This window comes from Lasiosphaeria miniovina (genome assembly GCF_030549165.1).
Source record: "Lasiosphaeria miniovina strain SMH2392-1A chromosome Unknown B0T26scaffold_3, whole genome shotgun sequence".
NCBI classification, from domain to species: domain Eukaryota; kingdom Fungi; phylum Ascomycota; class Sordariomycetes; order Sordariales; family Lasiosphaeriaceae; genus Lasiosphaeria; species Lasiosphaeria miniovina.
This window is the reverse complement of record NW_026848222.1, coordinates 2,650,508-2,674,945: the sequence shown is the minus strand read 5'-3', so window position 1 is coordinate 2,674,945 and position 24,438 is coordinate 2,650,508. Positions and strand designations below refer to the sequence as shown.

The 24,438-nt window shown below is 56.0% G+C and overlaps 7 protein-coding genes across 7 annotated transcripts; 4 read left to right on the top strand and 3 right to left on the bottom strand.

Annotated features, from left to right (window-relative positions):
* Positions 1–641: 641 nt before the first annotated feature.
* Positions 642–1,725, top strand: B0T26DRAFT_674107 (uncharacterized protein; the record flags this gene model as incomplete). Its single annotated transcript, XM_060439677.1, has 5 exons — positions 642–691; positions 832–955; positions 1,003–1,031; positions 1,191–1,321; positions 1,625–1,725. The coding sequence occupies 5 exons, from the start codon at positions 642–644 to the stop codon at positions 1,723–1,725; spliced, it is 435 nt and encodes a 144-aa protein (XP_060298321.1).
* Positions 1,726–2,859: 1,134 nt separating this feature from the next.
* On the top strand, positions 2,860–3,293 carry B0T26DRAFT_825962 (uncharacterized protein). The gene is made up of 2 exons (XM_060447431.1): positions 2,860–3,128; positions 3,273–3,293. Exon 1 carries the CDS (start codon positions 2,864–2,866, stop codon positions 3,083–3,085), a length of 222 nt encoding a protein of 73 aa, XP_060298320.1. The 5' UTR covers positions 2,860–2,863; the 3' UTR covers positions 3,086–3,128; positions 3,273–3,293.
* Positions 2,860–4,272, top strand: B0T26DRAFT_702574 (uncharacterized protein). Its single transcript, XM_060441634.1, has one exon. The coding sequence runs from the start codon at positions 3,354–3,356 to the stop codon at positions 3,996–3,998; it is 645 nt and encodes a 214-aa protein (XP_060298319.1). The 5' UTR covers positions 2,860–3,353; the 3' UTR covers positions 3,999–4,272.
* A 2,534-nt stretch (positions 4,273–6,806) lies between these two features.
* Positions 6,807–8,145, bottom strand: B0T26DRAFT_604717 (uncharacterized protein; the record flags this gene model as incomplete). Its single annotated transcript, XM_060435803.1, has 3 exons — positions 6,807–7,212; positions 7,304–7,794; positions 7,897–8,145. Coding segments are annotated over 3 exons (1,146 nt in total), but the record flags the coding sequence as incomplete, so codon positions are not given.
* A 3,068-nt stretch (positions 8,146–11,213) lies between these two features.
* On the top strand, positions 11,214–13,443 carry B0T26DRAFT_739644 (uncharacterized protein; the record flags this gene model as incomplete). The annotated part of the gene is made up of 4 exons (XM_060443739.1): positions 11,214–11,683; positions 11,736–11,852; positions 11,917–12,804; positions 12,864–13,443. 4 exons carry the CDS (start codon positions 11,214–11,216, stop codon positions 13,441–13,443), a joined length of 2,055 nt encoding a protein of 684 aa, XP_060298317.1.
* A 1,395-nt stretch (positions 13,444–14,838) lies between these two features.
* B0T26DRAFT_674103 (uncharacterized protein) lies at positions 14,839–17,442 on the bottom strand (the record flags this gene model as incomplete). The annotated part of the gene is made up of 3 exons (XM_060439676.1): positions 14,839–16,265; positions 16,330–16,641; positions 16,710–17,442. 3 exons carry the CDS (start codon positions 17,440–17,442, stop codon positions 14,839–14,841), a joined length of 2,472 nt encoding a protein of 823 aa, XP_060298316.1.
* A 1,345-nt stretch (positions 17,443–18,787) lies between these two features.
* Positions 18,788–23,036, bottom strand: B0T26DRAFT_749800 (uncharacterized protein; the record flags this gene model as incomplete). The annotated part of the gene is made up of 4 exons (XM_060445151.1): positions 18,788–19,128; positions 19,403–19,468; positions 19,554–19,697; positions 20,837–23,036. 4 exons carry the CDS (start codon positions 23,034–23,036, stop codon positions 18,788–18,790), a joined length of 2,751 nt encoding a protein of 916 aa, XP_060298315.1.
* Positions 23,037–24,438: the final 1,402 nt, after the last annotated feature.

Genomic DNA, 24,438 nt, shown 5'->3' with positions numbered 1-24,438 from the left:
TCAGCTGTAGATGGCAACCCAGGCATCATTTCTGACATTTCTCAAGCATGTCAGCAACTCATCTGCGACCCAAGTGCAGCTTTTGTCGCATTGGGTCATCTATTCTCGCAGACTCGCACTAAGCATCCGAGCGTCTCAACTGCAAAGCTCACAAACTGCATAGCTCGGTCCGCGCATGTCCGCAACCCGTGCTGGAAAAGTTTAACAGCACCGCAGCCAAGAACACCCGCCGGAAACGCCATTCATGCCTCGGCAGGAAAGTCCGCACGACACACGCTGGACTCTCCCGCACCGAGAACCGGCTCGAGGCTGCGATTATTTGGTGAAGATACTCGCAGCACTTTCAATAATACCTTGCCGCCGAATCTGGGCCAGGGCATGGCTTCTTGTTCGGCCTTCGAATCTTTCCGCGGTGTCTCGATGGTCGGGCTCTTTCCAGCAGCCAAGTTTGACAGCTACAAGTCAAGGCCCGAAATGAATGCATTGCGGTGGGATTCGGACGCCACTTGTGAAAGCAAACATTGTCTGTTAGACGTTTTCCTTCGCCTCCTTGAGGTTCCACTGACCTTGAACTTGACCTATATGGCGGCCAGGCACAGGGCCAAGTTCGCACCGGTGTTGTTGGTCACGAGATCCTGAAAATGGCCTCGGCGATCTGTATCAGGGCACTTGCCCTGGTTCCTCCACACAGGTAGGAGCATAGTATGCCTGGGATGTGTCGCCGTGCTCTCAGAAACGGCAAGCTCCAGCCCTGCTATCCTATTTGGGGGTGGTTACCCAGGAGCCCACAAGTTTGCATCATTGGCGTCTTGATAACTGCTTGGTCAACAGTATCTTCGCATTTCGAGATGTGTCTTGGGTCTGGAGAAGACACATTGTTCCTTCCTCATGCCTGCTTGTCGCGCCGCCATGGAACTGGATGTTCCAAACGGGCTCAGACTCAAACAAGATCACCGTAAGAGGCGCAGCAAAGTTCCTCAGAACGACGTTGAAACCCGTCAGGTTATCAACGATAACCCAAAGTTCATCCTGTGAGCTGCGTTAGCACGAGATGCTTGCCATGATAAAGCCACGCGTAAAACCGCGAATGGGATGCAGCTCCTCGACCTAGACGCCAATTATGCTATAGCCTTATGGGCGTCTATACTTCTCTTCTATATTTTCTATCGTGATAGAGTTGGTTGGTCCAGGCCGCGGACTGTCGAAAGTAGCTTGAAGCTCGACCGAATGATGGAGCTTGATCGTGAGGACACAACATTCAATCCACCGACCAAGGCAGAGAGGAGGCGACAAGAGATCAGCGCCACAAGACGGAGTAGTGGTGGGTATGAGTGACGTGATAAAGTGACGGAAAGAAAATATGGAAGCAGAAATCCGGATGCAGTTATGATGAGCGCGATGACTGGCCGCTGTTTCGAGTTGAAGACTTGAACCCACAATGACGCGCCATTGGTTGACTTTTGATCGAGGCACGCAAGCCAACAATAGGTTGGAATTCGGAGGTTCGGAATACCGTGTACGAGTGCCTTGGCCAATAGCAAAGAATAGGGTTCTCCAGCCCTTCGACACTGACTGTCCGAATCTGGGGACAAGAAAGCATGCGTCTGACAGTGAAATTGCCTAGCTAGCGTTGCCGCCTCTAGCCTAAGGGCTCACGAGCGCTTGCCGCATCAGTCCTCTGTAGCTGCCGACTTTGACGACGCCTTCAAATCGCAATTGCCGTAAGATCTCAGAGCGGGCGGACAGGTAGGCATTGCCAGTCGTGACTTCCATGATTACCTGTCGACGCCCATCCGTCTACCGCAACGTTGCGGAATAAGTGCCGTGGCAGGTGCGCCGGGATTGTAGAAAGCAATGAAAGGAAGGAGCGAGGAGGGCAATCCCACGTCATGCTCTCCCTCGGGCCTGCCAAGTGTGGGAATGGCCTCCGAGGTGCATCTCGAGGCGGGGCAGGAGGGGCAGGGCATTCTGGAATCTCCCGCAAACCAGATCCCTGCTGACTCAGTACTTCAGGTTGTCCTGTCTGTGATCACTGATGCCGATCAGGGCAACGCGCCCCGGGATTCGCCTGCCTGCCCCAAAGCCGTGATCTCGCTTGTGTTTCGACAGGGTCCAAGGCCGCGGCTGGGGACAAGCGGAGGACAAGGCACCTGTCGAATGAGAAGAAACGTTTGGCCGTGGTTCCTGCGTTAGCGCATCATTAGCGCACGTCCACGGCTCCACGCAAATCACCTCCGCTTTGGAAACAGAACGTTGTGTTCATGCCGCCAGCCCCACCGAGCCAAACGATTATTCATTAACAAAGCGGTAAGGAAGCGCCCCGGTCGGCGACTCAATGACCACGACCGTTTAACCTGGGCAACAAGATCGGGGCCGGGTCGATGGAGAATATTCCGACCTTTTACTTCCTTGGCGGCCCCAATTGCCTTCAATTTCAGCAGCAGACGTGAAGAGACAAGACGGCAATGCACTGACGTTGACAATCATAGTCAAGGACATCGAGCTTCTTCATGGCGTCTAGCCTGCGAGCACGCTACCTTAAAGTACCTTGGGGAGTTGCAGGCTAGCTCCGGGTTAGCGAAAGTAGTTCAAGGAGCTCATTTTCACAGCACCCCGTCGCCGACCGTGTCTAGCAGTCAGGTGGCAGTGCTAGAGGAGACGAGATTGGCACTTCATTCAAGCGTTTTCCCGTCCTTTCACGCAGCCAGGCTCGCATCAAATCAGCGTCCGTCCTAAGCGTTCTTTGGGGCTGTCTAAGCGCCTCAGTCACACCTGACCTGCGGCATCGGCGAGAAACGGTCGAGTCGTCGACCAACCCGGAAAGGCCTTCCCCTTACGTGACCCCAGCACTAGTTCTGCGTGAATGAGTGAGAAAGGGGTGCAGGTACCCGCACGGGTAAGCCACCGCCCACCTGCGTCCCCGGCGGCGGCGGCAGGCTTCGTTGGCGTTTTGCTGGCAACTGCTGCTGCTGGGATCTGCAGACACGGTGGGGACGCTCAGTTCTCCCCAAATGGCCTCCACACCGAGCCACGGAACCCCTGGATTAGCGCACACCCGTATCTGGACGCACAGGTTGACAGTTAATTTCCCGCCTTCTGTGCAGCACGGCGCTGGGGCGGCTTCCGTGGTGAGACTACCCAGTATTTAACAATGACAGCCCTCCGTCTCCCAGCTGCTCCTTTTCCTCCTTCTCTCTTCAGCCCAGCAAGCATATTCTGACTCAACACTTGACTTCGGTCGTCCACTCTTTAACCAGCTCTCTCATCATCAGCTTCTTGCTCAGTCACTCTTTACCCTCTACCTAAGCAAACTCCTTTTTCGTCTCCCAACGAAAAGCCACCAACCAGTCAAGATGCGTTTCACCGTTGCCGTCCTTGCCTTCGCCGGCGCCGCCATTGCCGGCGAGATCGAGAGCACCGTCTACTCGACCGACTACACCACCATCACGTCGTGCGCCGAGACAGTCACCGACTGCCCGGCCCGGAGCACCGTTGTGAGCAGCTCGGTCATCCCCCTGACCACGTCGACTGTCTTCAGCACGACCACTCGCACTGTCACCAACTGCCCCGAGACTGTCACCAACTGCCCGGCTCACTCCACCGAGGTTGTAACCGAGGTTGTTGCCGTCTCAACGACGATCTGCCCGGTTGAGGAGGCTGCTTCTACCGAGGCGCCTGTTGTCATCCTGACCAACTCGAGCGTCAAGCCCTCCAGCACACCCTCGGTCATCCCCTACTACCCGTCGGGCCTCACCACGGTTGCCCCCGCGTGCCCCACTTACTCAGTCAAGACCATCTCGACCTCGTACACGACTGTCATTCCCACTGTTGTCTACGAGACGATCGCGGTGCCGTGCCCTACCACCACTTCGACCCCTCCCCCGGCTGCCAACACCACCGTCCCCCAGGGGCCGGTGGTTACTGCCGGCGCTGCCGGCGTGTCGGGCTCGCTCTTCTTCGCCGCCGCTGCCGGCCTCGTCGCCGTTGTCCTTCTCTAAGTTTTTTAGAGTTGCGGGTTTCTTTTCTCTCTTTTGCATACTCTGAAGGCCTGGAGGGCTATGGCATTTCACGACAAAGCTAGCACCTGGGGTGGAGTTGGCATTTTATTAGGCCATCTGTGATATCAAAAAGAGCCTCATTGGGATGTCGAGCATTTTGCGGCAGAGATACCTCATGTATTTAATCTTCTAATATGTATTTTTTGGGCGTTCTTGATAGCTCTTTTTTAGAGACTTCACAAGGCCAATCTGAACGTCTTTTTTTAAAAAGTGATTTAAAGTTTTAAAGCCGTGTGATTCCCGTTCGTACATTATGCTGTGCGACCTGCGAGTGTACGGCGTGTTGAGGTTTGATTTAGTGACTGCCATTAGACCCTGAGCTGGATGTGCCCCTCTACCCCTGAGCTCATTTCCCAGTCTGAGCAGGGGGAAATTATGCCGCCGCATTGGTTGGCCGGCCGCCCCGTTTACCTACACGCTAAGCACCACAGCCCCAGCCCCCCGGCCTGCTTTTCTTTTGATTTTTCTTTTGCCAAGGGATCGCCCTGCTTCCATCCACACACACACCCCTTCGTGTTCCCGCCCCCGCATATCCGCTCCAGTTATGATAACTCGTGCTCTCTCTCCAGCTCCCCGGTAACCGTATGTGTGTCGTTTCCGTGCATGCATGCGAGATATATGAAACGAAGTGAAGTGAAGTGAAGTCAAGAAATTTTAGGAATGTCATGGCTCGCTTTGCGCCTCAGCGAAGGAGGAGTGTAATTATTTAATCCAATATTGCTGTGCCATGTCATTCCAATTTTTACTACGAATTTGTTTTCTTTTTGTGGGTTTGGGTGTCATCAGTGTGAGATGATCAGGATGAGGATGAGATGAGGTAATACGGATACTACTACACACCGAGGTTGGGTAGTAGTGATAGTACGGATACTGGCTGGCTGACATGCGGGGCCAGATCTCACTCTCTTACATAGCACTCTTTCGGGAAGTGAAGTGAAGTGAAGTGAAGTAAATGAGTTCGCCGTATTGATTACCTACTTGTGGATTTTACCTTCCTGCTTGCCTGCCTGGTGTTGGTGCTTATATTGGGTGGCCTGCACATGTTGCACTACGAGCGGGCTTTTGCGGGTGTGTGGCAAATTGAAAATCTCGGTTGGTTTTTGTGTTTTTTCGGTAGTGTGTGCATTCATGTAAACCACCCCGACGAGCGAGTCGACTAGCCGACCGGTCAACCGACCAGCCGACTGACTGGCCAATACGGTGTCTGGCTCCCGAGAATGGCAACTGTTGGTGATAATTAGGCTCGGTCGGCATGAAAGGTGAAATGATTATGGTGATGATGTCAAATACCTACTCAGTAATACAAACGGGAAAAAGAGACATCAAGCCTGCGCGTGGAGGTGAATTTTCTTCGGTCATTCAGCCAGCGCAATGACAGTCGAGGGGAAGGGAAGAGGGAAGAATTTACTCGCTTCTGTCGCATGTGATTACCTTACCTGTTATGTGGAACAATTCCAAAAGTATTTCGAGACTTTGGGTGGTTATTCTTTTATTCCTTCCCTTCTTCCTTTTGTCTTGCCTCTTTAGGTTACCCCGCCCCATTTTCCTCCTTCCGCTTCCAACGACGACCGCCCTCCGCTCTGGTGGCGCCCGCCCGCCTGCCTGCCTCCACTACTGCGGGCCGTTACAAGTCAATCTAGTGCTGGCTAGCTTGTGTCTTAGCTTGGTGGGTGGGTGGGTGCCGTGGAATTCGCTAGCAATTATCAGATGGCTTGGACACTCGTTTTTCGTGTCTCAGACTCGCTCGTGGGTCTATGACTACTCGGTATATTCTGACTACATACGGCGATAATTAAGAAGCATGCTTCCCGTGCGAGCAGCTGTCAACTTTGTAAATGATAAGTGCCAGGTGTGTGCAGGCTGTTGGTATTTGATGTTGAAGAGTCGGTGCAGCTTGTTAGTGGATGCTGCTGCCACAGGCGCTCGGGCATCTGACAAGACCCTTCCCCCCCCCCCCCCCTTTTTCTTTAAAAAAGGTTTTCTTTTTTTTATTTTAAATTTTTTTTATAAAAGATAAACAGTTGATCAGCCGATTAGGTTGCTTTGCAGCCACCCTCGACGACCAGTGCACTTAGATACTCTGCTCGGCATCCTGACCACATACTATAAACCCATTCTACCACAGGACAGCAGTGTAGTTGTGGAGAGGTTGTAATGGCGACATTCTGTTTATATTGGATATGCTGTTCAACGACACAGACGACGGCGGGGTGGGAAAGGCGCGCGTAAACACTATTAGTCCTGGCTCATCTTTCCCCTTTTTTTCCATCCGAGGGGGAAGGTTTCTTAGAGGGGTACGTTTTTATTGTCCTTTTGGTTTCTACATGTGTGCGTGACACTGCTGCCTTTATTTTTCTTTCTTTGACGATGACCATCTCACTCTCCAAGCTTCGGGTGTTTCTTTTCATGTCCACCTAGGCCCCTTTTAATTTGGCAGTCGCATTTCCTGTCTCTAGCCAGCCGCTGATTGCCACATGTAAATGCATACGGGAGTGAGAAGACGGTATTTATATCTACAGTGTATTTACAGGTGCATCTTCCCAACTGACAATTCTGCCAAGTGCATGGCGCAACTAACTAGGTACACAAGCCGCCAGAGACCCGGTGTCAGCGGTGGTCCGGGTAGGTGCCGCTATACGACGGTGGCATGTTGCTCTTCTCGTTGTTGGCGTCGCCGGCGCCGGCGCGGGGGCCGCCCTCGGCATAGGTGATCTGGACCGAGGTGGTGCGGGTGATGACGGCGCGGTCCTTGCCCAGGATCTCCTCCTCGCTGTTGGTCAGGCTGTTGAGGCGCGTGTGGTTGTGCTGCGACCGCGTCGGGCTCTTCATGTCCTTGAGCGCCACGACGCCCCCCGACCCGCCGATCGTCTGGAGACCTCCGCGAGAGCCCGACCCGCCGCCAATGTACGGCCCGTGGTTGTACCCGCCGTTGTACCCGCCGGCGCTCCGTGCTGATGTTGCCAGCATGAAGCGTGGGAACCACCGCCGAAGCAGACCGTGCAGCGGCGGGATTGTCGCTGTGATGATGGCCAGGTTGCACTCGACCGTCGAGTACACGAAGCTGATGTCGTACGTCGGGTCCGGGCCGGGGTCCGCTGGCGGGTAGTACAGCAAGTAGATGGAGCGGATGCGGAGGATGCTGAAAATTGTGACTCTGAGATTGGGTGACCCCCTTTTTGTCAGCGGCTTTTCCTTGTTCCTCCTTCATGGCCAGAACAAACAAATAGTCAACCGGAAAAACTTACACGATGCCAGAGCACAGCAGACAGGCCAGGATGACCTTGAGCTTCCTGGCGGCCTGCAACCCGACGACAATCTTGATAGGGATGACGAGCACGAGGACGTCGGTGAGAATAGTCAGGCCCGAGGTGACGAGGTACTGATCGGCCTCATTGTTGCAGTGGCCAGGCACAGTCGGGTCCCAGTACTTGTGGACGGGCACGCAGGTGAAGATGGACGCGAACAGCACGGCCACCAGCAGGGCCATGTTGGTCCAGTTGAGCACCTGAATCGTCCGCCGCAGTCCCAGCTGGTGCCCGCCGAGCCGCAGTAGGAAGAACAGCACCGACGACTTGACCAGCGCCAGCTCCGGGTTGTACAGCAGCACTACGATGTAGTTGCCGATGGCGCCGACCTTGGGGTCGTACGGCTCCGTCGGGAGCTGCCACACGTGGTTGCCGAGATACTGCAGCTTCATCATGGCGTACGAGAAGACGGCCTCGACCGCTGCCAGGACCTGTAGAGGCAAGGTCAGTTGTCAGGTCTCGTTGTCTTCACAGCAAGTCACCGCCCACAGATCTGGCTCGGCTTTGCTTTAGTTAGAGTTGCTCGAACTTACCGCTGCCGTGACGATAAAGGCATCGTCAGCGCCAAACGACTTGGTCTTGATGCGGTCGTAGAGGCGGAGCCCGACGAGCAGCACCGAGAGGGCCGGGAAGAAGATGATGATGAACAATCCGAACTGCTGCAGGCCCGTCGTCGGATAACTAGAGAGATCCAGAGACTGTTGGGGGAGCGGTGGAGGAGGGACTCCAGTTCCATTCGCAGCAGCCTGGCGGGCAAGGAGATGGAGCCCTTGCTGGGCGAGGAGTTGGGACATGGTTGTTGGGAGCGCCGATCCGGGGAAGAAACTAGGGGGGGAGGGTTCTTGGTGACGACGGCGGCGGCGGCGGCGGCGATCGTGATGGCGACAGACCACGCTGCTTGCGACGTAACCCACAAAAAGAAAAAGAAAAGAAAAAAGGAAACAGACGTGACGATCTTATAAGCTACCTACCCAAAGTTTCGGTCCTGCATCTCGACATCTCTCCCCATATTTCGTGGTTCCATGGATTATGGACCTTGTCACCTCGAGAAGGGAGAAGAATAAAAGGCCGGGGGGCATGTTTTCCGCTCGTGGCCTGACACTTACCTGTTTTCCTCGCGATCCTTCCAATACGCACCTCGCATGGCGCCATGGATAGGTGCAAAGGTGCCAGCCAGCCTCATCCGCGGGGGGGCCTTTTGCAGAAGCCGGAAACGATATTGAACGATGGACTGCATCCCCTATCTGCACCAACTTCACCTCTGCAGACGCCGACCCAGCAGAACGAGTCTGGGATCACATCTCCTCCAGCTCCTCCGACTGTGGTCTGTGGCCTGTGGCCTGTGGCCTGTGGCCTGTGGCCTGTGTTCTGTGTTCTGTGCTCTGGTCTGGCCTATCTTGCAAGGGATCAGCACCTGGTTCATGCCTGGCATGTGTTTGTATGTAGGGTGTACACGTTCGTACATGTACCTAGAGAAAGAAAGGCCCGAGCACATGGGGTTGCGAGAAGGTACGGATGCACTAGAGACAATACAGCAGAGAATCCGGGTCGAGGTTTGGGGCTCGCCGCTTAGCTACATGGGTGATGCTGGCTAGTCTGCAGGTTGGCTGGTAGGCTGGTTGGCTGATTGGTTAGAGCGAGGGAGTCTGGGGCAGAGAGCGAGAGAGAGGCGTTCTAGTATTCCGCAGCTCTAGCCACAACCAGGCTTTGCGGAAGCCGGGAGGTCCGGTCTGCAGGCAGCCTTTTAGCCCCCGTCCTCCGCGGCCCCGGGGGTCTGTTCCTTGGCGGTAATTGCAATGACACACCGGCCACATGGGGGAGATGTGTCGTAGATGTCCAATGTGTCTTGCAGTGGAGGTACATTCACACGGCGTTGGCCTCGGTGATCTAACTTGATCAAGACCGCGGGTCCGAGCCGCCAGCGCCACAACCTGTTTCTCTCTCTCTCTCTCGCTCTCAGGTCTCAACAAGGAGAAGTTACAAAGATGTCCTGAGCGTGCTACGTCTTGTGTGTCCAGAGGATTTCTTGTTTCTGTTGTTGGACCGAGTACGCTCCTCAGGAATCTGGAATGGTAGAGGATAAGCGTGTCAAGTACTCAAGGCGGCCGGCGGGAAATGCATGCCTAGGCTCTCGGGTCCTTGGCGTTCAGCTCGTTGCAACCTCTGACACAGCTCCTGCACCTGCATATAAGATGTGCCCTGTCGGGAGTTATACCGACTTCCCCTGATGGTCTGGTGTGTGGTTTTGTTTGTGGTTGTTTATATACTAGGCACGTGGGCATATATATATGTATATATATATGAACAATTGTAAATGGGACAAGTCGTTTGGCCTTGAGCGGCGACGATCATGGCGGAACCAGACAGTGTCGTCGTCTGGAGAGATCATCATGGCAGAAGATTTCCAGTTGCACAGACTTGGGCTTTGGCTGGAACCGTCCTCTTCCCCAAACGCGAGCCGGGCTATATCCGCACATCATCAGCAGAGGGGGTTAACAGGCAGATTCCCATTCCCCGTGCTATTGGGCGAATGAGAGGGCCTGCAGGCCCATGCGAGACAAAGCTTGTCTTGTTTTAGAAAGTGGCTAAGACTTCACTAGGATCTGAATCCGCCTTGCCTCCCTTCCCCTCTGCTCATACCCTTTTGCTCCATAATCAGTAGCACCCGCAGTCCGCACAGACGGAGTTGGCAAGGTATACTAAGTACAAGGCATATAGAAACTGTCAGCAAATATCCCATTATTGGACTGTGCAGCATGCACGCACAGACTATAGACCTGGACCAACAGTCGACTATCAACACACCTCATTGGCCGAGCAAGGCCGAACATCCAGGTATGTGGTCGGGTTTTTCGCGAACCACCCACATACCGACTATTCCGCATGGCAAGAGAATCGATTATGCTCGCGGCCTGCTTATTTAGTCATCTGGCTGCAGTTGAGGGCTCGAGAGTAAAGAAGGAGTGAAGACTCGGAACTGTACCCGGGCGTTGGTCCCGGCAGAACATTTGCATAAGGTATCACATAGAAGGTAACACTGTTGGCAGGGCTTCGGACATATTACCCCCAAAATGGGACGAGGCCTAGATTAAAAAAGGCTATGGGTCAATGGCCGCATCCTCTATACCTAGTAGTATAATCTCTGCTAGCATGGTTGCGTTATTTGTCAATAATGGGTTCACTACTGCACAGTGCAACGCCTGCTCGGTACCATGGAACTATTCGGGACCAGCATGCAGGGCTCTGTATTCTACATGGCCTGTCCTGGCCACCTCGGTCAGAAGGGTTGTTGGCTCAAAGGAGTAAATCTTCTCTCTTGTCTCTCTCACCTTTCTTCTCTCTTGCTTCTAGAATCCCCACCCTCTCGCCGTCTTATTTCACTCGTCGCTTCCACTCACCTTGCGCTCTCGCTCAACCCTGGCGAGGTGAACCCGAGGACCCCAGGAGGCATTGTTTACACCCCCATGAATCAGTAGCTATCAGTAGGTAGCACGCGTGCCGAGTGGCCGACGTTGTAGACGGAGCCCGGCAGCATTATTGCCAAGGACGGCCAGAGATATCCACAACGGACTTCATTTCCCACGGTTGTGGATCGTGGACCTAGGCCGGAGTTGCGGCAGAGAGTGCCTGCTAGTCCGGACAAAAGTTCCAACTTCCTGAGACCATCATACCCAGAACCACGTGGGAGTTTGGGAACAAATACCAGTCGTGCCAACCGCCTTTTGCAGCCAAGACTCTCGGTCCTCGTCTCCTCCATTCCACATCCTTCACCGGGCGTCTTCTCCGCATACAACACCTTTCCCCTTCTTGCCAAGGGTGGTGTGTGTCGTGCCGTGCCGCCAACTCCACCATGTTGTTCTCCCGCGGTGGTAGCCACTCCCGCGTGGCCGCTTTGGCCCTCGCGTTTCTAGCTGCCGTAGGTGGTGTTTCAGCCTCGCCGAGCAGCAGCAGCAGCAGTAGTAGCAGCAGCAGCAGCAGCGACAGCAGCGACAGCAACAGCAAAGGCTCGGACGTGTACGACTACATTGTCGTAGGCTCAGGGCCGGGCGGCGGTATCGTGGCCAGCAACCTTGCGCTAGCCGGGCACACGGTACTGCTGATCGAGGCCGGGCGCGACGCCAGCGACGATGTCTCGACCTACGTCGACACTCTGTACTACCCCCAGACCCTCGACCTGCAGTGGTCCTTCTTCGTCAAGCACCACTCGGACCCAGCCGTCGACGAGCGCTTCCGCCTGCTGGTCTGGACCCTGACCGACGGCACGTACTGGATCGGCGCCAAGGGCCAGCAGCCGGCCGGTGCCAAGCTCAATGGCGTGTGGTGAGTGGCGATTTGTTTTGTTCCCCCTTTATACTGACGAGATACCCAACAGGTACCCCCGTGGCGCCACGCTCGGCGGCAGTGCCATTGTCAATGCCATGGCGTCTGTGCTGCCCAACGACGCCGTGTGGGACAATATTGCCAGCTACGCGGGTGATTCGTCCTGGTCGTAAGCTTCCACACCACACCCACCAGTCATGCTACAGAGGACCGTGACTGACCTCGACCAACAGGTCTACCAACATGAGGAAGGTGTTTGTCGAGATCGAGAAGAACCTCTATCTGCGACCGACCGAGTCCAAGGCCGGCCACGGCTTCAAGGGCTACGTGCAGCTAGGCCAAGGCGACTCGTCCTTCTACCTGCAGCAGCCGGGGCGTCTGGCTCTGCTGGCGCACCTGGCCCAGGACCTTGTCGGACACCCCGTGAACCAGGCTGCCGCGCTCAACTACCTCGAGCGCGACTGCAACTTCCTCGGGGCGTCGCGGGACAAGACGGCCGAGCCGTACGGGCTGCCCAACCACAACAACAACTTTGGCCGCCGCTGGTCGCCGCGGGACCTCGTCAAGTCGACCGTCGCCCAGACGCCCAAGCTGACGCTGGCCCTCGAGTCGCTGGCCACCAAGATCCTCTTCGACAAGTCGGGCAAGACGCCCAAGGCGACCGGCGTCGAGTACCTGCGGGGCGCGCAGGTCTACGGCGCGTCGTGGCAGTACAACAAGGCCAAGGCACCCAAGGGCACCAAGAAGACGGCCACGGCGCGCAAGGAGGTCATTATCAGCGGCGGCACCTTCAACTCGCCTCAACTGCTACAGCTCAGCGGCATCGGCAACGCGACCCTGCTCAAGTCGCTCAAGATCCCCGTCATCTCGGACCTGCCGGGCGTCGGCGAGAATCTGAGAGATAACCAAGAGATCCCCATCGCCGGGCTTAGCCCCCTCAACATCACCGGCGGCGACCCGGCCTTGGCCGCGTGCTCGTTTGGCGCCCCCGGCGACCCGTGTCTGGCCGAGTTCAACAACAACGGCACCGGCCCGTACACGGACCCCCCCGGAAACAGCGAGTGCTCCTTCATCAAGACCAAGCACAGCCCCGACGGCAACCGCGACATCATCACCTTTGCGTACGTTTCTTCTCATCCCTCTGTCTGTCCATCCATAACATGACTGACACCCCTAAAAGCCCGCCCGGCGTCTTCCGCGGCTTCTCGCCACCAGCCACCAACAACCCATTCGTCGACCCGCCGCAGACACTGTGGCGCAGCCTGGCGCGCATGACGGTGCAGAACACGGCCGGCTACGTGCGCATCACGTCGACGGACCCGACCGTGGCGCCCGACATCAACATCCTGCAGTACGAGTCTGGCAACGGCGCCGGCGACATCGACCTCGAGGCCATGGTCGACGGCATCGCGTGGGTGCGGCGCAACTTCCTGTCGCTGCCGGCGCCGTACGGGCCCGTGGTGCCGACGGACCCGCCGTGCAACGCGGGTTTGACCGCCAACGGCTACTGTCGCGACCCCGCCGAGGACCGCAAGTTCGTGTACGAGCAGACGTTCGGCCACCACCCCGTCGGCACGTGCCGCATGGGCAAGAAGGGCGACCGCACGGCGGTTGTCGACAGCAAGTTCCGCGTGTTTGGCGTTAGTGGCCTGCGCGTGGTCGATGCCAGCATCTACCCCGTCAGCCCCGGCGGGTTTCCGGTCCTGCCGACGTTCATGGTCGGCCAGAAGGGCAGCGAGGCCATCCTGGCGGATGCGTAAATATATATTTCTTCTTGGAGTAATAGTGGCCTACATACACGGGTTAGCAAAAGCAGAACGTGGTATCCTTCACATGCGTACATGGCTGGTATCTTTCCAGCGGCGGCTCTTCTTTGTAATTCGCGGGCTTTGTGTGTCATCTTGACCATGAACATTCATACGTATATATATTTGATAATGATATCAATTCACTTCGTTCCATGTTCTTCTTCTCGGCTCATACGTGCATCTTCCTCTGTTTACATTTGCCCCTGAGAACCCCCTCTTGAACTTCCAACCCGCCCATAAAGACCACGCCCCCCTCCCTGCCTGATACATACGGCCATAGGTGCTAGAGAACTCGGGATCCCGTCCGCTCTCCCCTCGATAAACTGGCAACCGCCAGACTAGTAGTTGGGTCGGTGACGACCAGCGAATCCCTGGTGTTGTATGTTTTTTTGTTGACTCTGCCTTATTTTTACTACCTCTGCTGGTGCCCTTGGTGGCTGTCTGTCTGTCTGTTTACAAGGTGGTGAGATATGTGCCATGCCACATCACACACACACCCTTTCCCATTGAACCAACAGATAAACAAATAAACAGGCATCCTGTACACAAAGGTTTAACTCTCATAATAACATTTCCGCGCCGTAGTTCTTCTTAGATACCAGCTACTTAGTTATTTAGCTAGCTAGACGCTACCGCTCAATTGTTTTGATCTTTCCTGTACCACAGCAAATGCACATATTCATTTTAACGTGTATACATGGTGACGAGTATAAACCATTTCACTCTGGTAGTAGAACCACCTGTGGCAGACAGACAGGCAGACAGACAGGCAGACAGACAGAAAGAGAGATAGATAGATAGACAGGCATATAAACACACGCTGACATGTTTTCTTTCTTCCCGTCTATTCTAAAAACAGCTTCCACACTTAGATCTATTACTACCACCAGAGTGAAATGCCTTATACTATCACCAGGCACACACTAAAACGAGCACAACCCAGATACAAACGCCAGTATATTGCTTACATGCACACCACAGCTTTGCAGACCACCTCACGCTCCCGATGCTACTTAGATCCCAATATAATAGTTCAAAATGTTCTTTCTCTCTTCGAGGTTCATTCAACACCGAAAGCCTAGACTTCTTTTCTATTATTGGAAAAAGAAAAAAAAGACACCCGCCCACCCAGCCATCCATGCATGCATGCTACCACCAAAAGCAAAACAGAACACAACACAACTACAAACAAATACAAATGCAAGCTAATAACCCACCGCATGCGGCCCCCAGTTTCGTTTTTATCAATAGAGGGAAAGAAATGCAGCCATCGCCACTTCAAAAGACCCATGGAAACCGGGCTCATCCTCTCTTGCGTGTGATTCATGTGCGCGCAATTAATCAATGTCAAAGCGAGCCCTTCTCCAGCCCCGTGACAGCCAAGCCGACGGGCGTGGCCGGCTTCCTCGCGGCCATCTCGACCCCGCCAGCAGCGGCTGCAGCCACGCAGCCGTTGTCGTCGACGGTGGTCGAGCCTTCGACGTCGGTCAGAAAGTCGTCGTAGTCGTCCTCGGTGCCCGTCGCGCTGGTGGCGCTCCCGGCGCCGGTGCTCATGCCGTCGCGGGGGCCGCAGGTGCGCTGCTTGCGCATGAGGCTGCGCAGGTCGTCCTCGCTCAGGATGCTCTCGATGCTGCCGCGGCGGACGGCGGGGCGCGTGGCGCGGCGCCCCTGCTCGACCATGCGCTCGACCTTGAGGCGGTTGGCGATGAACTTGAGCTTGGGGAAGGCACTCTGGCGGCCCTCGTGGATCATGCGGGCCAGGCGTGCCGGCGGCGGGTCGCTGAGGATATACAGAAAGTCGGACAAGATTCCCTTGGGCCAGATGGTCACGGTGCCGCCAAACTGCTGCAGCCAGAGCTGCGACCAGTCCTGGCCTAGCGGCCGCGGCAGAAGCTCAAGCTGGCGCAGCACGCGCAGCCACTTGGTTAGGTCGAGCTTGATGTACTGCTCGACGGCTGACCCCAGGTAGCCGCCGCGCCAGCCGCGGCCCTTGCGGTGCGTCACGGGCGAGCCTACGGAGCCGCGCGACGAGAAGAAGAAGAGGCTGATGTGCGGGTTCACCTGGCTGACGATGGTGAAGTTGACGTTGAAGTGCAGGTTCAACGCCTTGATCGGGATGTCGGTGCGCAGAGACCCGTCTTTCCACTTGTGTCCGAACGAGTAGGGCACCAGCGTCCCGCTGCGTGTCTTCATCATCAGCACCACCGGGTTCAGAATGCCCGGCACGGCGGCTGACGCGAGCACGGCCGACCAAATGACGCAGTCGGGGCTCGTCAGGTAGTTGCAGAGAATCGTAGGGGAGTGCGGGTCGGCCGGGATGCAGGACACGTTGAGGATGCGGCCGGTGCGTTCGTAGGCTTCGCGGAATGTCATCGACCCCCGCGTCCACCACGCGCACTGCTTGGCCCAGTCGACCGAGTCGAACCGCGCCCCCGTCATCCACCAGCGGCGGGCCCAGACCATAAAGGGTTCCCGGCAGGCTGTGATTTGGTGGGCGAGGGCGGGCACCAGGAGCTCCTTTAGCTCCTCGTTCGTCCGCGTCGCCACGAGGGCCGCCACTAGCGCTCCTCCGCTCGTGCCCGTGATGATGTCGGGCAAGTGGTCCTCGTCCAACAGGGCCTTGACGACGCCCAGGTGGTAATATGCGAAGGTGGCCCCGCCCGACAGGCACAGTGCGCTCCGGCCAAAGTTGGCGAATGTGCCCTTAAACATGATCCTCTTCTCCTCGTTGGAGAGCTGTTTCGTGTTAATTAGAAACTTGAGACTCCTTTCGACTGCGAGCTAGCCACGTTAGCAGTCTGTCCTTTAATAGATATTGTAAGTGTAGGGGGTGCTCACCCTCGTCGACAAAGTTCTGGACCAGGTTCTTGGTGCCGTAGTATGTCTGGCTGTATAACCGCGGGTTTTCAATGCCGACAAAGTTGTTCTTCACGCAGGCCTCGATGAGGGCCTTGAGATCCTCGACGGGCTTCCGGTTCTCGGGATCGGGGCTCAAGGCCTCCCTTTCAGCAGCCTCGGCCTTCTCCCTGCACTTCCTCATCTGGCCCCATACCCTCCTCACGGTTGTGCTATCGTAGTAAGCGTACTCGTTCTCCTTTCTCCACTCGCCATTCTCAAAGAAGTCGTCCATCTGGCGGGCAGCCGTGACCCCTATGTGATGTCATGATCCGTGTGAGCCAGATTTCACCGGGAATATGCACAAGTGGGGGTGGGCTTACAGTCGGGATAGCTCCCCGTGGCGCGCATGGCGCGGCGGAGGCGCTCGCGCTGGCCCCGCCACGCAACAAACTGCTCGTAAAGGTATATGTACGAGCGGGTGGCCAGGTATGCGAGCGAGAGACCCAGCAGCCAGGCGCCGACAATGACGAGGAAGGGCCATTTCAGCAGGCTGTACAGGTAGCCCTCGCGCGTCTCGTCCTTGGAGCGGGTGCCCATGAGGATCTGGAGCGGGCTGAGCTTGTTGCCGGGGCGGCGCTTTTTCTGGCGGTCGCGGTGGCGGCGGCGCTCGGAGCGTTTGCTGCCGAGCACCTTCTCGTGGACCGGGGCCCAGTCGCTTTGCGCCGTGATGAACAGGCTGGAAGAACGGGGGCTTGGCTGGGGGCGGGTGCCGGTGGCGTCGGCGGCTGAGGCGGCGGCAGCAACAGCCGTAGCCTGCGCATGGTCGTCATCTTGCTGGTTCAACGGAGGAGTCGAGCCGCGCCGGAGGAGGCCGAAGCCGCTCGGAGTGCGGGTGAGGTTCAGGGCCGGACTGCTGAAGCGGGAGCCGGCGGCTTCGTCTGGCGACTGGACCGGATCGGGCGCCGCAAGGGCTTGGATGAAGGCTTCGAGATGCTCTGGAGGCAGGAAATTGGTGTCAAAGTCAGGCAGCCGTGACCAGTCAAATGCCTCGGGCGGGAAGCCGTAACTTTTGGCAGGCACCTCGACCTTGGGCGGCCCGTCTCGTTCAGCCATGGTGATTCGGGTTCGGATTCAGGTTCGGGGTCAGGTTCAGGTTTAGCCTCGGTAGGCAAATAAGGTGGGTAGGCTGTCGCGATGCCGTCTTTGGTGCGTGACACTGCATTGACCTCCCTCTGCTCTATCTTCCCGTCAGAAAAAGAAACACGGGCACATCTAAGCGCATTGAGATTTATGGACAATTGTTGTCTAGTGGTCGTGGGTTGGTGGCGTGGTTGGCGTGGTCGAAGTGGTGGAGGTGGTATGGAGGCATGGAGGCATGGAGGCATCCGAAACTCGGCTTATTCTAGTGGCATGGCATGGCATGGCATGGCCCAATCCCAAATGGCCCAACGTTAGTGGTTGGTTACAGCGGGCAGGCAACTTGTGGCGGCCCGCGAAGATGACGTCGGTTGGTGCCTTCCTTATCCGTCAACCTGCCGTGCGTGCCCTCAGCGCGCCTCAGCTGGTACTTACTCAACTTATCACAGGAGTCTACGATGCTGGGCCACCCTGGTTTGGATGGACACTGGCATAGCGGCACAAGGCGGCGACAAATGGTCTAAACTCTGACATTACATGAAGCATGCACCCTGAATGAGGCAACCCGAGTCTTCCAAATTTGATCAATCATCAAATGAATCTTATATCTACCTTACATTACCTGCCTAGCAGGCAATCCCACAAGATTCAAGATTCTTACCCGGTAATCATTCAAACAAGGTAAAGGATCAGGGCTGCTAAAGGGTGGCTTGGATTTCCAGGGGTTTCTTTGTGCATTCCAAAACTCGAGACTGTAATTAGACAAGGCACCTGCTTATTCACCCTTTTCTCTTTGTGTGGTGTGGCATACCTCGGGGATTTTGGACTCGACTGTCTGCAAGGTTGATGGCGGTTTGGACGGCCGTGGTGCACCTAGGTAATGATGCCATGTGCTGCCCCGTGGGTGGGTATGACCCATCATTGGGCATAGCAGTTGAACATCGGAAGCCACTTGCCAAGGGTGTCCGGGGCTTCTACTACGTACCTACAAAACGTTACAACTCATAGCAAGAACAAGACTGAAATGAGATCAAAAGCGGCCAAGTCATTTCCAAACTTCATACAAGCCGGCGCGCAAAAGGGCTGCACTAGATGGCTAGGTAAGGTGGAAAGCTCCGAGGTATAATTGTCGAGTCATATCATGTCGTAGTGCAGACTATCTTTTAAAGCACCGCGCACCGCACCGCACCGCCCAATCTGCAAGCTCCCTGTCATCACATACGCCGCTCCGCTCGAGCCCATGCTTCTAGCTGCAAACCAGCTCACTGCCAGCTTGCTCCCTCATCCCCCTCACCCCCCACTCCCCACATCTCGCCACAGCTTAAACGTACTGAGACAACCACCGGATGCCCTCGCCGTATCCCTGCCTCATCACCACCGAGCACATAAACACCTCGATAGGTCGGATGCCCTCGAGCGGCACCTTGCCCTTGCCCGTCGTTTGGTACATGCCGAGTTGGTGGCGGAGCTCGTCCTCCGAGACGGCATCCGGGTGGTCAATCTTGTTCCCGAGCACGACGAAGGGGACCTTGGACAGCTCCTCCATCGACAGGAGCGCGTCCAGCTCGGCCTTGGCCTCGGGGAACCGTTCGTGATCCTTGGCGTCGACGAGGAACACGATTCCGTTGACTTCGGGAAAGTAGTCTTTCCAGAGACGGCGGGCTGTAAAACGGCGTGACAAACAAACACGGGGTTAGCTTCATGGCCCATCAACAACAGTAGCCACGCGTGACATTTAGATGACCACTAAATGGTGGGCGTAGACCATGACGAGTTCGCGCGCAGCCTGCACCTCTCAAAGGCAGGGGGAGACGAAGGATAAGAGCATGTCATCCGGCATCGCGGACCAAGCGAGTTCGGGGCTATGCCGGTCTCTCTACTCTCGCCCTCGCCGAACGGGGGAGGAGTGGAGGAGGTAACCGTGTCCACAACGCACCTTGCTGATGACCGCCGAGATCAAAAGTCGTAAACTTCACATTGCCAATCGCAAGTTCCTCGGAAGCTATTAAGATACAAGGAAAAAAATGGTCAGCATTCAGCCTATCTAGTTGAACACGTGCGCCGGAGACAGAGAGAGGGTAACGGACTCGGATGCAGCGTCGGCTGGAGAATAGCGACGCGGTCGTTCTTCAGCATGTGTAGCAGCGTCGTCTTTCCGGCATTGTCGAGTCCGAGGAACAGCAGCTTGGCGTGCTTGTTGAGCAGGCCGAGCGAGGACAAGACATCATAGACTGCGAGAGTGGCGGGCTATGGTTAGCTTGTCTAGCGATAGCATAAACGAAGAAAACGAAAGCGGCGGCTTCCGCGCGCTCGACAGGGAGAGCTGCTGCCTACACCAGTTGATGATCCACATGGCGAACCGATATTGGGGGGGTCTGCAAGTAGAGATAGATAGGTTGTGTGTGTAGGGTTGGCGAGCTTTGAAGAATCGTCGATAGCGAAGTCGTGAGGTTCGAGATCTGGGGAATAGGTGGTCAGGTCAGGTCAGGATCAGGATGGTTCATTCACCCTAGCAAGCCAGGCTGGCAGGAATTGGAGCGGCGCCCCCCTGCGGAACACGGCTGTGGCTGCCTTGGATTTAAGGCTGCAGGGCCTGCCAGTGTGATTTGCCCCAGCGACGAAGCTGGCCTTGGCGGGTATGCGCACCGACCAACATTCCATCTCAAGCTCCGGAACACGGAAAAGTTGGAACTTCGAAACAAACAAAATAAGCTGACTTACCTACCTGAGGTGCCTTGGGTGGTCCGTGTCTATGGCAAGATATAGGGGACTGATAGTAATATCAAATATATAGAGCCGAATCAGCTATTAAGCCAATATTTATAGAGACTGGAAAAGACAAACGTGTTAGTCGAATAAAGTTCAATATCAAAAAGACACACTTCGTAAATAATAGGTTCCACAACGGCAAGGTAGCCAAGCGGTCCAAGGCGCCAGGTTTAGGGCCACCTGAATTCTACGATTCCTCCAAAAAGACAACCTTCCTGGTCTCAGTAATGGGGCGTGGGTTCACATATTTATGTTTCACTCAGAACCGTTAACTCAGAATTCACTAGAAATACTCTACGAGATAGTCAGGTGAGATAGATAAGATTGTGCGCAGGGCAAATTTTCAGATACTGTTGTGTGCAAGACCAAGGTGGTCATAAAATAACCGCCCACCAATAGTAATGCAATGCAATGAAAGTGAATAAAAGGAACAAATTGACCGGGTATGTGTATATGTACGCCAAGTCCTTGACGTCAAGGCCGGGTTCGTAACTCATGATGATGCCGCCCATAGCAGATGCCGCCCCCAAATATGCCCAAAGTGTTAATGCTGATCAAATTGCCGCCATCCTTTAAACAGAAAGAACATAATGACCCTGACCTATCTTGCCGGCCATGAACAAGCCGACTTCTCTCATGCGTTCGGCACCCTGGCCGGGAGGAGGTCGCTTCACCTGCGCCTTTTCCTTCCGAGCCCGGTTGCAATATTTTTGGTAAAATTTCTCTCTCCGCCGCTGTCGCTTCTGCTCGAGTCCCTTGACAATGTCGATGGCGCCGCGAATGTGAGACTCCTTGGTGGTGGTGGTGCCCGCCTTGGTCTTCCGCCCCTTGACAAGAGGGAACATTGCAGGTGCTCTGGGCAGTGACTTGGTGTGCGTCAAACCAGGTCGGAAAGCCAGCGACTTGAAAGCAATGACCCGGCCGCTCTGGACGGGTGAGGCTTGCGGAGACTTCACTGCCACCTGAAGAGGCGGCGGAGACCTAAGCCGCCGAGGAGACTGTCGGTCAAAGAGCCTCGGAGGAGAACGGCCGCGGGCTTTGGGGGCGGGCGAGGGGCGCCGCTTGGGTGGGGGGGAACGGCATCTCAAAGGAGAGGCCCGTTCCGATTTCTTCTTGCGCCCTAAACGCTCGCGCTCGTCGTGAATGCCCTCGAGCTCCCCGTGGAGCCAAAGATGGTCGTCACTGTCGCAAAAACCCTTTTTGTAGAGCTCCTCAGCCTCGTCTTCCGGCTCCGACGTGGGGAAGCTGGGATCGATGTCCTGCGGAATAATCTGGTGATTGTTGCGCTTACGGGCTGCGACACATGAGATGTAGGCTTCTTCCAAGGGACGGTCCTCATCCAGCGTCCCGCACACAAAGTCGGTGCTGTCCGGTAGTTCGGGGGTCCCTGGACGGAACATCACTGGGCGAGCCCGCCGTCTGCGGCTCCTGGCGTGCCGCATCCTCGACTTATGGGTCGAAAAGTCTGACGAGTCGGAATGCTCGCCAACCGAGGATCTGCGTTGCACTGGCGTCGCCCCTGATAGCGAATGGTGGCCGGCTTTCCGAGTGGTCCAAAGAACAAGATCGTCGTCTTCCGAGTCTGAGTCGGCGAATCCAACCTCATTGTCCGTCTTGTATCCGTCCGAGGCATCATCGTCCCAACCGTACTCAAGATCGACGTTGTTCTTATTCTCCGCCCCGCCATTACCAATCTCGTTGTCGAGGTTATCTTCGTCATCGTCCTCACGGGAATTCTCGTCGTCCTCATCCTCGTCTTCCTCCTCTCCGTCTTCATCATCCTCGAGTTCAGCTTCTTCTTCAGCTTCCTTGCCCAACTTGCGGATAGCATTCTCCTTCTCCAAAGTGTCATAAATAGTGAGTTTAGGTTTCGAAGACGGATCATCACGCCGAATCCAGTCATCCTCAAGCGGTTCATCGCTCGCAAATTCATGAAATCGAGCGCATTCACTTTGCAGATCCTTCGAGTTGGCAGTAAGCCATTTCTTCGCTCGCACAGCCACTGGGCTCTGGGAAGGCCTGCGGGGCGTCATGATGCGGAAACAGCGAACAGTTGAAGGAGACCGTGGCTTCTGGAGACTTGGAGGTGTTGCACTAGGCGTGCTGGGCAACACCTTTGGCTTTGGCGTCGTTGCCAACGCATCTTGAGTAAGTGGGGCTTTAAGAGGGGCCTGGGCTGCGCAGGCAAACTTTATGGACGGTCTCTTGGGTGCTTCCTGCACTCTCGCCGCTTCAGTCGTGGCCTTGGGGGCTTGAAAACCCGACACGTTTTCATCGGGCTTTGGTCTGGCGGCACAAGCAAACGAAATACAACGCTTCTTCTCGAGAGCCTGCACGGCGGGGTCCTTGAGCCGCTGGGCGGTCCCACTCAACGGGATATTTTTGGCGTCCCGGATCGCGATCGGGACGAAGCCCATATCCTGCAGCGGAGGACTCGGTGAGTTGGTACGAGCGGGTGTCGTGATGCCCGTGTCGCACGTAAGCTCGGTCGAGGCTAGACTGAAGTTACTCGTGATGGAGCGCCGCCTCCTGGTCCCACGCAGAGGGCCCGAGTCGACGTCGTCATCGGAGTGGCTCTGCAGTGCTTTGGTCAAGAGCGAATGGTGCTCACTACCGCGTCGCACAGGGGCACGCGGGAACTGGTTCGAGCTGGGTGATACCAGCGAACTACGCTCTGGGGGCTCGTCGGCGTCGCCGCCCGCATCGTCCTCGGCCGACGGCTCCACGTTGGCAGACTGCGAGGCAGTCCATGCCAGGACGCTTGAGTTCGCATAGTCGTGGGGGTTGTGGTGGTGGTCCATTGCGACGGGAGCGTCGACAAGGATGGAAATCTGGCTGGCTGGCGTCGGATCGCTGACAGCGAAGAGCGCTCGCCAAAACGGGTGCAGAGCAGTCCACCCTGGTCGGGGGTGCTTGCCGAGTCTTGTGGGCAGGTATGATGCTAAAGATGCGCGTAGGTCGCGTCGGCGAGTCTGTGGCACGGGCGATCTCCGTCCTTAAGTTTCGCAAAGAGGCGAGCTGGGTCGTGTCCCTAAGGACCGCATTGCTATAAGAGCAGAGCCATTGTCGGCAGTGGTGGTTGAGATTCGCAAGGCCGGGTTGTTTGAAGACGGTTTCGTTGGAAGGCTGAGGCCGTCGACCACGGGTCGTGGGCTGTCGACCTGGTTGCTGTGATATTGGAGGCCCTGGGGTTCGGGAGGCGAGCCGGTTGGGGAAGGGTTGGCCTCTCTAAGGTCGTCGACGTCGGCAAGGAGCGCAGCGGCCTTGCTTTGACGCCCACGAAAGACGCCTCTTGAAAGGAGCGGGTGTCTGGAAGGTGCTGCGTGCCCCACAGGAGACGCAATCCTGGTGGGAAACACGGCCGAATATCAGGTTTTCGGGAGCCCGTTCAGATGGATGTGGACGAGATTGCAATGGGGCCGAAGGTGGAGGGAGAAGGAACAGGGTTCGAGTTGGGACCCAAAAGGGCAACGGTTGCAGGAGGGTGGGACGCAGCTGCTAGCGTAAGAATGACCTAACAGTGGGCACAGGGATCCACAGTAGGGTCTCCGCTGAGTTTGGATGCTCGAGACAGGGGGGTCGCAGCCAGTGGTCGCTAAAATCAATGAAAACTTTGAATAGCGCTTTCCGCCACCGTCGCAAAAAAACGGCGGGGCTTCCACAGTGAAACGGAGGACGGCGGCAACTCACTTTGGGCCAAGGCAACGGAAGTCGAAGCCTTCTCTCCGAGAAAGGACTACAGTGCTCATGCCTTCTAAGTATATCAATAGCAGTTGAACGATGTCTCTTTGAGGTCTGTGATTCTAGCTTTGCATATATTCTAGTCACCGGTATCAACACCTGCTTCTGCTACCCGCGTAGGACAACGAGATGGCCGGGCCACATTCAATGTCACGCCTCTGATACTCGGTAACTGCACTCTCGTTCTGGGTCTGGGCTGGCCCAAAACCTTGTGGCTGTGAAACTCATGCAAACGATGAAAGAAAACCGGACTGTCACGATAATATCGGATAACGCTTTATTGCTTCCATTACTACCCGCCCGTGTATGTATGATTTGGGATCGCGGGTGACACCCAACTTCCAAGTGGCCCGAGTGATCCAACGACAAAAGTCTGGTGGGAGAACTTTTAAGTCTTTTAGGGTTCGCCTCCTTTGTTGATCCGCTGCTTCTTTGTCTCCACCCCACAGGGCCATGAAGAGT

Coding starts and splice junctions, on each gene's coding strand:
- B0T26DRAFT_825962 (XM_060447431.1), top strand. CDS start 2,864: ATGAGTGAGAAAGGGGTGCAGGTACCCGCACGGGTAAGCCACCGCCCA.
- B0T26DRAFT_702574 (XM_060441634.1), top strand. CDS start 3,354: ATGCGTTTCACCGTTGCCGTCCTTGCCTTCGCCGGCGCCGCCATTGCC.